This window comes from Aspergillus flavus, chromosome 4 (genome assembly GCF_009017415.1).
Source record: "Aspergillus flavus chromosome 4, complete sequence".
NCBI classification, from domain to species: domain Eukaryota; kingdom Fungi; phylum Ascomycota; class Eurotiomycetes; order Eurotiales; family Aspergillaceae; genus Aspergillus; species Aspergillus flavus.
This window is the reverse complement of record NC_092405.1, coordinates 375118-387427: the sequence shown is the minus strand read 5'-3', so window position 1 is coordinate 387427 and position 12310 is coordinate 375118. Positions and strand designations below refer to the sequence as shown.

At 49.6% G+C, this 12310-nt stretch overlaps 5 protein-coding genes across 5 annotated transcripts; 4 read left to right on the top strand and 1 right to left on the bottom strand.

Annotated features, from left to right (window-relative positions):
* Window positions 1–98: 98 nt before the first annotated feature.
* On the top strand, window positions 99–1987 carry F9C07_2282963 (major facilitator superfamily domain-containing protein). The gene is made up of 3 exons (XM_071510600.1): window positions 99–353; window positions 418–625; window positions 678–1987. The coding sequence occupies exons 1-3, from the start codon at window positions 216–218 to the stop codon at window positions 1751–1753; spliced, it is 1422 nt and encodes a 473-aa protein (XP_071366249.1). The 5' UTR covers window positions 99–215; the 3' UTR covers window positions 1754–1987.
* F9C07_2282962 (MFS monosaccharide transporter) lies at window positions 1988–5800 on the top strand. Its single transcript, XM_041292172.2, has 5 exons — window positions 1988–2742; window positions 2803–3229; window positions 3288–3654; window positions 3706–3991; window positions 4050–5800. Exons 1-5 carry the CDS (start codon window positions 2562–2564, stop codon window positions 4442–4444), a joined length of 1656 nt encoding a protein of 551 aa, XP_041145625.1. The 5' UTR covers window positions 1988–2561; the 3' UTR covers window positions 4445–5800.
* Window positions 5801–5862: 62 nt separating this feature from the next.
* Window positions 5863–8499, top strand: F9C07_3304 (putative beta-glucosidase; the record flags this gene model as incomplete). Its single annotated transcript, XM_041292171.1, has 7 exons — window positions 5863–5989; window positions 6051–6244; window positions 6295–6347; window positions 6410–6632; window positions 6687–6933; window positions 6987–7149; window positions 7200–8499. 7 exons carry the CDS (start codon window positions 5863–5865, stop codon window positions 8497–8499), a joined length of 2307 nt encoding a protein of 768 aa, XP_041145624.1.
* Window positions 8500–9040: 541 nt separating this feature from the next.
* On the top strand, window positions 9041–9585 carry F9C07_3303 (uncharacterized protein; the record flags this gene model as incomplete). Its single annotated transcript, XM_071511088.1, has 3 exons — window positions 9041–9076; window positions 9140–9221; window positions 9308–9585. The coding sequence occupies 3 exons, from the start codon at window positions 9041–9043 to the stop codon at window positions 9583–9585; spliced, it is 396 nt and encodes a 131-aa protein (XP_071366248.1).
* A 368-nt stretch (window positions 9586–9953) lies between these two features.
* Window positions 9954–11109, bottom strand: F9C07_1492126 (uncharacterized protein). The gene is made up of 3 exons (XM_071508152.1): window positions 10558–11109; window positions 10175–10510; window positions 9954–10124 (listed from the first exon to the last, which is right to left on the bottom strand). The coding sequence occupies exons 1-3, from the start codon at window positions 10793–10795 to the stop codon at window positions 10036–10038; spliced, it is 663 nt and encodes a 220-aa protein (XP_071366247.1). The 5' UTR covers window positions 10796–11109; the 3' UTR covers window positions 9954–10035.
* Window positions 11110–12310: the final 1201 nt, after the last annotated feature.

Genomic DNA, 12310 nt, shown 5'->3' with positions numbered 1-12310 from the left:
CGTTCGTTCCAATCACGGGCGGCCTCATTCGCCGTCGAGACCAATCGTTATCAACACATTGACTCAAGCACGGATGTTTTAGCGAACAGGTCTGATTGCTGTCGGGCAGCCTTATATTCATTTTTTCATTCTTATTAAATGGGCGTGACCGCCGCCCTTCACTCCGTTTGCTCAACAATTCGCGACATTGAAGCTCAAGACTAGCCTATATCAATATGGGCAACGATCCGGTCTATGTATCTGAGGGATTCACCCCCGGGATGAATGGGCAACGGTCCTTGGTACACCGGGTGTATACTTACCCGTGGTTCCAAATTGTGTTAATTAGTTTCATCTGTTTTTGCTGTCCCGGCGTAAGTGGTGATGCTCATAGTCAGCGAATTATCTGAAGATGCTGATGCAGTATTCTTGACGCAGATGTACAATGCCCTCACTGGGATTGGAGGCTCCGGCCAAGTCGACGGGACCGTAGCGGCAAATGCGAACGTTGCTTTACTCTCCGCCATGGCTGGCACGGCACTCTTCGTCGTTGGGCCTATCTTCGACCGCATCGGACCTCGTGCCTGTCTGCTGATTGGAGGCTGGACATATCCATTGTATTCCGGAAGTCTTCTATGCTTCAACCGTAGGTGCTGCACCATCTATATTCTGCTATCCAAGTTGATGTTAGTTTCAAGGTACGGCGAACGGCGCCTTTGTTATCGCAGCCGGAGCCATCCTCGGTATCGGTGCATCTTTCCTCTGGGTGGCCCAAGGTGCGATCATGACGACGTACGTCCCAGAATCGCAGAAAGGCCGCGCCATTGCAGCCTTCTGGATTATCTTCAATCTGGGCGGCGGCATTGGTTCCTTGGCCAGTTTCGGTATGAATTACCACTCAACGAGTGGAACCGTTTCGGACGGCACGTACATCGCTTTGCTCATTATCATGGCCATCGGATGGCTCATGGGGGCTCTGATTTGCCCGCCGAAGTCAGTGCGAGTGTCAACTCTGCAAACCACCCCCGAGACCGAAAAGAATTGGCTCCACGTCGCGAAGCTCACCGTGAAAACGGTTTGTGACTGGAGAGTGATCTCCATACTCCCGCTATTCTTTTGCGCTAATGTATTCTACTCGTATCAGCAAAACACCGTCAACGGAATGACATTCAACATCCGGTCCCGCTCCTTGAACGGTGCCTTGTACTGGATCGCACAGATGTTCGGCGGACTCATCATGGGCTTCCTACTGGATGTCCCTGGTCTGAATCGTCAATGGCGGGCTCGACTTAACTGGCTATTCCTATTCGTCACGGGGATGGCGATCTGGGGTGGAGGATACGCGTTTCAACTCTGGTACGATCGTCGCGTGGCGGAGGGCAAGAAGCAAGATGTCGACTTCACTGATAGCAGCATCTCCGTTGGGCCCATGTTCCTCTACATCTTCTATGGCATGTACGATGCCTTCTGGCAGTCGTTCTGCTACTGGTTGATGGGCGCTCAGTCGAACTCTCCCGCGGTGGCCGCCATCCTTGTGGGGGCGTACAAAACCTTCCAGAGCGTGGGTGGTGCGATGGCGTGGCGACTGGATGCGATGGGCAAGTCGCCAATGCTGCAATTTGCAGTCGACTGGGGCCTGTGTATGGGTTCGCTTGTCATTGCCATTCCGGCGGTGTTGGCCGTCACTCTCACCAATACGGATCAAGAAACGCTTGACGAGGTGGATATTAAACATAGGCAGGACGATACGACTGCGGACGGTCCTAAACCGTGAGTTGGAATGTAGTGTTGTCTTGATCTTTCTTTTTGTCGGCACGAACCAGTGTGGAGTCTTGGACGATCTAGGCAGCGCAATCTAGATTAGAATGACGTACATATGGGCTGTTCTATGGGTATATTTTCGGGGGGGTGGGTGGTGGATTTGACGATTTTCATTAATGTTATGAGATCAGACTAGTAATCATGATATCCTATAGGTCAATCTAATATTCATTGCATACATCACTGTTCGTTTCAACATGAAAATACCTGAGGGAAAATGGTACTACATGGAGAGCACTACCAAATGAGGCGACGTGAGCTGATACCTGAGTACTCAGGCACCAAGTACCCGTTCATCAAGCAGTCGGGTATATCGCAACCAGCTACACACCCACAAGCAATAACCTTAAAAGTGCTATATCGCTGTTACAAGCCAACATGATTGGAGCAAGAGCAATCACGGCATTTGCGATTTGATAGCCGACGAACGCTGCTCCCAACGGGGGAGATTATCCACATCAGGTAATGCCGAAAATGACAAAAGCGGCCCGAAACGAGAAGAGTATATCCAATCACAAAGAAGATGACACAGGTTACACCCCAAATAGGTTAAATTCGTCCGCAACTGAAGTGGATCATCTCGGTTCCCCGTGGGGTATGCAGAAAAATGCGGAGAAGCATTGAATCTCATCATTCCTGGCTTGGACGTACCGGGTCACTCTCTTTGGGATTCCAGACTGGTGAAAAGATATATATACCATCAACATGCCGTCGTGATGTGATCCTGTCGGGCAATCCAGACCCAATTAGATATACCAGCCATGGAAAAGACAATTGAAAAGCCTACTTTAGCTCATGATGAGTACGCGGACGATGTTGGTCCGGCGGACATGACTGTTGAGGTCAAGTACGACAACGGACAACTGCGAGATCTTCTACACTCTCCTTATGTTTTTGGAGCAGCGCTACTCGCCTCGTTTGGCGGGTTCTCTTTTGGTTATGGTATGGAGAATATTCCCTGGCCTTGTTTGGATCTACATCACTAACGGAATGATTTCTCAGATCAGGGTGTCATTTCCCTTATCTTGGTTATGCCGCAATTCCGCGAACAGTTCCCCGAGACCTCGCCCGAGAACCCAAAATACGGATTCCATACCGGCTTTATGACGGGGATGCTCGAGCTGGGCGCTTTCATCGGGTGTCTATTTTTCCCAGCCGTTGCGGATCGCATCTCCCGGAAATGGGGGTTGACCGTGGCGACCGTATTCTTTGTTATTGGCGCTATAATTCAGACGGCATCGATGAACTATGGGACATTGGTGGCTGGAAGATTCATTGGGGGTGTCGGCGTGGGCACACTGGCCATGGGGGCACCTTTATATATCTCGGAGATCGCTCCTCCGGCGTGGAGAGGATCATTGCTCGTGCTGGAATCTATTAGCATCGTTATTGGGGCAATTGTGGCATATTGGATCACTTATGGCACGAGGTATGCTATCAATGTATTTCCACTTTTCCATGATAAGGTTTCTGATGTGTGAGATTAGGGCCATACCCGGCGAGTGGTCATTCCGGCTTCCATTCCTTCTACAGATGTTTCCTGCATTGATAGTGGGTTGTGCGATTCATTTCTTCCCATCCTCACCTCGATGGCTCGCAATGCGCGGGAGGGAGGAAGATAGTCTCTTCGCTCTTGCGAAGCTGCGCCGACGCCCTGTGCACGATGAGCAGGTACAATTGGAATGGAAGGGTATCCTCTCCGAAGTGCGATTCCAGCGACAAATGCTCGAAAAAGAATATCCAGACCACCAGTCTCGACCACTTCTGGTCGGCCTGAAGCAGTGGGTTTCTCTCGTCCGCCCGAAGTATTTTCGACGAACACTTGTGGCATTGGCTATTCCTTTTTTTCAACAGGTATATTGCTTGATTACACGGCTTTGATGTTAAACACTGACAAGCGGATAGTTCTCGGGAATCAACGCATTCGTCTACTACGCCCCGACATTCTTTGAAGCTCTCGGTCAAAGCAGCGAAACATCTCTCATCCTCTCCGGAATGGTCAATATCTGCCAGCTGGTCGGGGGTATACCAATCCTCATGTATCTGGACCGCGTCGGTCGTCGGACAATGGCCATAATCGGAGGAGTTATTATGGCCATACCGCACCTAATCATGGCCGGACTGATGAACCGATACAGCAATGACTGGCCTTCCCACAAAGCAATTGGGTGGTTCTGCGTAGCCCTCATTTGTACGTACCGGTTGTCCTTTACCCATTAAATCTTCCTATCAAACTAACAAAATACCAGATGCCTACGCACTCGCCTACGCAGTATCCTACGGCCCCCTCGCCTGGGTCCTACCAGCAGAGGTATTCCCGAATTCCAAACGTGCAAAGGGTGTCGGCGCCGCGACTGCGATGAACTGGCTCGCCAACTTTATCATCGGGGTTGTTGTTCCGGAGATGCTCATTAAGCTTGGTTGGGGTACTTTTCTTTTCTTTGGGTTATTTTGTGTGGCAGCGGCTATTTTCTCGTTTCTCTTTGTTCCGGAGACGTCTGGGAAGTCTCTTGAGCAGATTGCGGTTGTGTTTGGGGATAATTTGGATGGGGATGAGAGGGGGTTGCAGGAGAAGATTGCGAGGGAGACGTTTGAGAATGCGACGGCTAGGGTGTTGCATGTGGAGAAGGCTGGGTCGGCGTAGAGGGGGTGTTCTTGTAGTTGTATAGCGAAATATAGTGAAGGATGTATTGTTCAGTCTTCTTTGTGCTGCATTGAAGGAAAGTAAGGCACCGGTAGAATGCCTGTCTGCCTAAGGCATGACTATACCTAATCCCAATAAGGCAATTGTATCCACTGACTTAGTTCAAGGGCAACTCCTCGACAGTGCCAGATAAAACCAGTGTTTGGTATGTCTAAGCACTGTGCCATGCTTATGTACTCATATTATGTCTTGGGGAACACAATTTTATGTGTGAGGTGCGCAGAAAATGACATCATGCATTCTCTAGCTCTCACCTGGGTCAGGTTTAGCGTGTATCTAGAGCCAAAGAGGATATTATAGTGGACAGTCCGAGTCCCGAACTTTTAAGGTTCTTGACCTTAGTTGACTTTTGTGTCCGCACTGTCACTTAGCCTTGAGAGGTCATGTGAGTCCACAACCAACCCTACTGAGAACGCTTGCCCTTCTACGATTTCTTTCAAATTCCATTTCAAAATTCACCATTCCTGACTTTACTCTGTGGTTCTACTATACACCTAGGTTTAGATCTTCAAAGAACCCCACCATAAGGATGTCACAGACTTACTAAAACCACATCCACCCCGCAGAACGAAAGATGACCAAACAACAGTAATCACCCAGTCACACATCTAACCGGGCCACTTTAAAGCAAGCCATTGAGCACCTCTAAAGCGAACTAGGTCTAGTATAGACATTACTAATAGCCCGCTATACCAGTGTAACAGTCACATCTGCCGAGTCATTGCCCGACGGGATGACCACACGTCATACGGGCAGGCTAGCAGCCCATCGCACAGTCGACGGAACGACCCGCCCAAGACCCAATCCATAGGACAAGCACTGTACTATAGCCTAATTGAATACTTGGCAATGATATTCATCGGGTTAATAATAGCGCGAAAGTCACCTCATATTCCCCGCAAGGTCATACGGTCAAGACTCCTCCGGAGAACTTCATCGGCTCCTTTCCTCATCGCACATTTGTAACCTAGAGATCTGAGTAGAAGAACGGAAGACACGGCATGCGAGGGCACGGTTGTCTGCCGAAGCGGGATACTAGTCGAAGCTTCCCCGGAGTCTTGATGTGGGGTTAATGCGGGGAACGTGTACCCCAGAGGAGCCGGGATATTTTGAACACAGTACGGCAATGTGGGGAACCTTGCTATAGAGTCATGTATTTAGTTTTCTTCCTCTTGCACTTCTGCACACTAGGTGAGTAATTCCCCGATGTTTAACCGGTGGCCAATACGGTTAGATGTCAAGTCATGTAGTTGCACTGGTTGTTGTTGGACCCTGGTGTCGGGGAGAGTTTGTAGGGAGATAAATAGATTGAAAGTCCCGGGGTAAATGGGACAGGAAGGACAATAGCAACGGACAAAATGCACGCCATTGCGGGGTTGACTGGCTTTTTGGCCGGCGTTTCTCTGTCCTATGCTGCGCCGACGCAGGAGAATATCACTAGCGATGCATATTTCTATGGACAGTCGCCTGCTGTTTATCCTTCTCGTGTGTAGAGACCATTGCTTAATGTATAGGATGTGTTATGTATGCTGACTGGTATATGTAGCTGAGGGTACGGGCTCCGGAGCATGGGCATCTGCTTACGAAAAGGCGAAGGCATTCGTCGCTAATCTCACGCCGGAGGAGAAGGTGAACCTTACCGCTGGTACGGATGCCGATAATGGCTGCTCGGGAAATATCCCGGCCATCCCGAGGTTGAACTTTCCCGGGTTATGTGTGTCTGATGCTGGGAACGGTTTGGTAAGTGGTTGTACCGGATACACAGGGACGGGGACTAAGACTTGGTTTAGAGAAGTACAGACCATGTTAATGCTTGGTCGAGTGGTATCCATACTGGTGCAAGGTAAGCCCTCGAGATGATCATTACAAGGTTTAAATTACACAGCTAATCTGTCCCCACTTCAGCTGGAACAAGGACCTTGCACAGAAAAGAGGCCTCCACATGGGCAGTGAATACCACAAGAAGGGAGTCAACGTTCTTCTGGGTCCCGTGGTAGGCCCACTTGGTCGCATAGCAGAAGGTGGCCGGAACTGGGAAGGCTTTTCGGTGGACCCTTACCACAGTGGTCTGTTGGTGTACGAGACAATCCGTGGTATTCAGGCTGCAGGTGTGGGTACCTCGACTAAGGTAACTAGGCCCATACCCTGACAATCAATTGCCCTGAGACTAACGGAGGAGTAGCATTATATCGCCAACGAGCAGGAAACCAACCGAAACCCGGAAAGCACCGACGGTATTGATGTCGCCGCCGTCTCATCCAATATCGATGACAAGACCATGCATGAACTGTATCTGTGGCCGTTCCAGGACGTGGTTCGTGCGGGTAGTGTGTCGATCATGTGCTCCTACCAGCGCATTAACAATTCCTATGGATGTCAGAACAGCAAGACGTTGAATGGGTTGCTGAAGACGGAACTTGGATTCCAGGGTATGCAACATCCGAGAATTTGGTAAAGTCCGTTCTTGACTCACTGTGGCTAGGTTATGTTATGACCGATTGGGGTGCCCAGCATGGTGGTATTGCTTCATCGAACGCTGGCTTGGATATGGTCATGCCATCAAGTACCTTGTGGAATTCGAATCTTACCGATGCTATTGCCAATGGGACCATGGAGGCATCAAGGCTCGATGACATGGCGACTAGGTAAGGCTGTCCACCTGCACCGTATGGGCTTCATGACTAACAAGGTCTAGGATCATCGCATCGTGGTACCAGATGAACCAGGATGCTGGATTCCCGTCACCAGGAATTGGGATGCCAGCGGATGTATACGCGCCACACCAAGCCATCATCGGAAAGTCCTCCGATTCAAGAAAAGTACTTCTTCAGAGTGCCATTGAAGGACACGTTTTGGTAAAAAACAAGAACAACACCCTTCCCTTGAAGTCACCAGAGATGATCTCCGTATTTGGATACGATGCAAAGGGGCCTGACAGTCTAGGCTTCGCATTGGAGTGGCTTAGCTATAGCCCGGCCATCCAACCAAATCACACGTTGATTGTGGGCGGGGGTTCTGGTGGAAACTCTCCTGCGTATATTAGTGCACCTTTGGATGCTCTCCAGCAGCAAGTGATTGAAGACGGTAGCTCCATTCTATGGAACATTTCCGCCCAAGACCCAGAGGTTGACCCGAACACGGATGCCTGTCTCGTGTTCATTAACAGCTATGCAACGGAAGGGTACGACCGTGCTGGACTGGTTGACGAGGGAAGCGATGAACTAGTGACCAACGTCGCTAGCAAGTGCAGCAACACCATAGTAACCATCCACAACGCTGGTATCCGGCTAGTCAATAACTGGATCGACCACGAGAACGTCACCGCGGTTATATTCGCTCATCTCCCAGGTCAAGACTCCGGCCGTGCACTGGTGGAGTTGCTCTACGGCCGCTCCAACCCATCTGGCAAGCTCCCGTACACAGTTGCCAAGAATGCAGACGACTACGGTGCCCTGTTGCATCCCAAGCTGCCGGAGGGACAGTATGGACTCTTCCCGCAGGACGACTTCAGCGAGGGAGTATACATCGACTACCGCGCCTTCGACAAGCAAGGCATCGAGCCGCAATTCGAATTCGGATTCGGACTGTCATACACCACATTCGACTATTCTGGACTGAACATCGGTCAGGTCAGCGATAACTCCACTAGTCGTTATCCTCCATCCGCCGCCATCCAAGAAGGTGGAAACCCTCACCTGTGGGATGTAATCCTCCGGGTGTCTGTTGATATCACGAACAGCGGACCCGTGGCAGGTGACGAGGTTGCGCAGCTTTACGTGGGTATCCCCAATGGACCGGTCCGACAGCTTCGCGGGTTCGAGAAAGTCAATATCCCAGTTGGACAGACGGTGACGGTGGAGTTTGCTTTGGGAAGACGGGACTTGAGTACCTGGGATGTGGTGGCGCAGGAATGGTTGCTTCAATCTGGGACATATCAAGTGTATGTGGGAAGATCTAGTCGGGATCTGCCTCTGCAGGGGGAGTTCACTATCTGAGATATTATAAAGAGATGTGATGTCTGAGTGAGAGACTAATGCCGAAGAGAAGCTATCTAGATTTGTGAAGGGGAAATGAGACTTCATTATGTATCTTGATGTCCAGTACGAAATGATATGCCCATAATGATCATCGATGATACACTGCCTGCCCTCTCTTTCCATAACTGACTAGTACTACACACCACCAGTACATCCCTTTCTCATCTAGCACACACATAACTGCACAAGCGGATTCGGAAGCAGACACAGGGCCAGATAACACCCATATCTCCATACCGAAACCCCAACACAACAAAATAACACAACACAACCATTCACTAACCAACAGCAGGTGCTATCACACCATCCACCATCACCTCAGTTACAAATCACCTCCTGTCATAAACATCCCTCACATCCCTCTCCCAACACACTTTTCACCTCACAACCACCAATCCACCATCAACTTCTCTCCTCAAACCCAAACAATCCTCAACTCACATAAACCTCTACAAAGACCTCCAAACTCACCAAGTTCAGCAAAGGCAAAACAAACAAAATGCCCATAACCTGGACCGCCGAAGCCGACGCAAAGGTACCCAACCACCACAATCCCCTACCAATAACATCCCAACTAACAATAACAACCCAAACCTAGCTTCTCCTCGGATTCGTTGACCAGTGCAAAGATGCCAACTTCAAGCTCGATTACAATAAGCTGGCTGCGTATGTGGGTCCAGGTATGAGCTAGCCCTTTATTTACCTTACAATCAACCAAGCAATGAAAGAGTTTAGACTAATACGGTACTATGCATTATGAGAATAGATGTAACTGCCTGCGCAGTCGTCAACCATGTCATTCGTCTCCGGAAATTGATTGCCCAAGAGGGAGGGGGCTCTGCTGCGAGTACTCCTGTTACTTCGCCGGCTAAGTCGAAGTCTACGCCGAAGAGAAAGGGGGCTGGGGTCGCGAAGACGCCGACGAAGATCGCAAAGAGAGATATTAAGCGGGAGAGAGAAATGGGGGATGAGGATGAGGATATGATGCCTGTGCAGGTGGTCATTGAAGTTAAGAAGGAGGCCAAAGAGGAGGATGAAGAGTAGTTGCGGAGTGGGTTTGCTGGGATTTGTACTTTGCGGACGCGATTTGGCTTTTCTATGGATGTTAAATGTTGTTTCTTCTGGCTTTTTAATGAAGACGTGGTAGATATGGTTTGGGAATTAATGAAAGAAGTTCGTCCGCTATAATTCGACTATCAACTATCACGGTACCATCCTTCCCATAGAAACACGCATGATGGTGACTACTAGATTCTGCCATCCACCCTAACAGAAAACGAAATCTCCAGCCACCATAACAACATCCAATCCATAGAAACGCCCCACACATGAATACATGTCCATACCAAACCCCCCCAACGACAACACCCAGAGAACTACCGCGCGGCCATGATGTTCTGGTAACAGTAAAAACAGTTCAAACTGCCACAGTCACAGTACGACACACGAATACGAGGAGGATGGGACCAGAAAGATCTAGTCACGACACGACTACTAACTGTCCTGCTGAGCTCCAGAGCCCTGGCTGGTGGGTTGGAGGCGGGAACCCTTCCGAGGGGAGGCCCGCCGGACGCGGCTGGCACCTGAGACTCCTTAGTCCTATATATCTGCAGGGGAGGAGGGGAGGACCAACCCGCGTTACCACTATTCATAGCATGATGGCCACTAGCGTTGCTAGGACCTGCCATTCCCTGAACATCATAGATGATGCCGGTATGAGGGTGAATGTGAGCACTCGCGTTGCTGGTAGTGTTGCCGCTGGCACTACTATTGATGGAAAAGACGTGGGTGTGGGCACTCGCAGTTGCAGCAGCATGGGTATTGGCAGTGGTGCTGGCTGCTGCCTGAGCGCTCATGACTGCGTTGATGTCGCCGCGGCGGAGCACCAGAGTGTTTCCAGCGCGGAGGTGACGACGGAAGCCTGCAAGTTGCTGCTCTAGTGCAAAGACAGTTGGGCGGGGTTGGGTGGCTTTAAGGCGTGTTAGTGTTGGCTGGGTAGTGAGAGGAGGTACTTACGCCAGGCAGCGGAGATTTCAGCCAGGTTCAAATCGAGGTCTACCTGCTGTGTGCGCATGATGACTTGCCACAGCTGACGTGAGGAGATGGTGTCAGCTTCATCAGCAGCAGAGGGACTGGAGACGGAGGGCGGGTTGTCGCCTACAGTGTTAATATTGTTATTGTTCCATGACATCTGAGTTCGAGGTTGGCCGTCCTTCCTCGAGCTCGCCTTAGAGCTCAGTTTTGAGGGGGCCATGGTCTCTGACTAGATTTAGCGTGATGTTTGTCGTGAGATGTCGGAGATAATAGTAGGTGTTGAGTGTGCAGTGTGCGATGGTGACAAGCTGAAGGAAGGAATACCGAAATAAAGGTTGAAAGAGGGAAAACAACGGAATGGCAAACTAACAGAATGGAATTTTGCCTGTTCTGATATTCGTGGGATTGAGGATCCGGAGTGTTCTACTGGTGAACCAAGGTGAACCCTAGGTTTTCCTAGTTCAGGACCGTAACTGTGAATTGGTTGCCGCGGACACAGGGAGGTTCCATGTAGCTGGTTGTTCATCTATGTGTCTTTGTCTAATAGGATGCCTAGATATTGTCTTTGTCCAGGCCTCACATCATGAGCTTCTTTCAAACATTCACACTCACGAGGCCCAGTGAATGATATATTGCCTATTCGTTGCATACTATCCGACTGGATGCATGGTGACACAAATGGCGTTGAATGGAATATGTTGACCGTGCTCCTCTAGAGATGCCGGTATTTCCAAGAAGATACTAGACAGGGAATAGCTGCACAGTGCTGACAAAGGTCTTCGAGGCGTGGCTCATATTGAGCAACACCCAGTGGTGGATAATAGTTATTGATATCATAAGTCTCCCCTTCAGGCAACCATCAATCTACTATACCGCAATTCATCAAGGGCCGACGAACTAACTTGATGGTGACAAATTACCAAATAGCGCATCGAAGAGTTCGACATAACCTTGGACACTATCATAAGAGTATTCAGTATTGATATGGCTGGGCTTATCACTTGTCTCGTGTTCGACCTTGTCATAAGACCCTGGTCTTCCCGATGTAAAGGCCAAGATATGATGCGACAAGGCTACCAAGATATCGGTAAGTGCTCGGTCTTTGTCTTCTACTGTGGCTGGACTGCCACATCACGCGGTTTAAGCACATTCTTATCGGCTGTAGGACCTGAGTGCATCAACAGCAAACCATTAGCCTTTGCTTCGAATTTCACCAAGACTGGATGGTCAAAACGAGATGAGACATAACAATGGAAAGCTATGATCGACGGGAAATGTTGAGGCGTTAAAGTACTAGTTGTTTTGATTCCAATTTATGCCCCATGCCTCGTGGCAGTGGTATATCATCGACACACTTTGAGCTTTTCAAAACAATAAGAGTTGTATCCTCTACAAAATATGGTCAACATGCCAAGACGGCACATCGGCTAAGCTGTGGATCCTTCCTGATGGCGATATCTGCACCGTTAAGACCCACTCCTTCGCTTTCTCCTTAACCTCCGATCTATTGCCGAGTTCGCACCAGCTCGTTATGTTCCTGATTTCGACACTGCCTTTCCTAGCTTAGGTAATTTCCAGATTACTCAACATTTTTTCTTCAGTGGCAGTGTTCTTTTGCGATGTTGCCTTCCGTGGAGTCAACTAGTATCCTAGTAGGGACACCCTTAGGGTCTAGTGCAGTTCCATAGTGGATTTATCTCTACGTTTGACTATCCACTGGACGGTGTACAAAAAA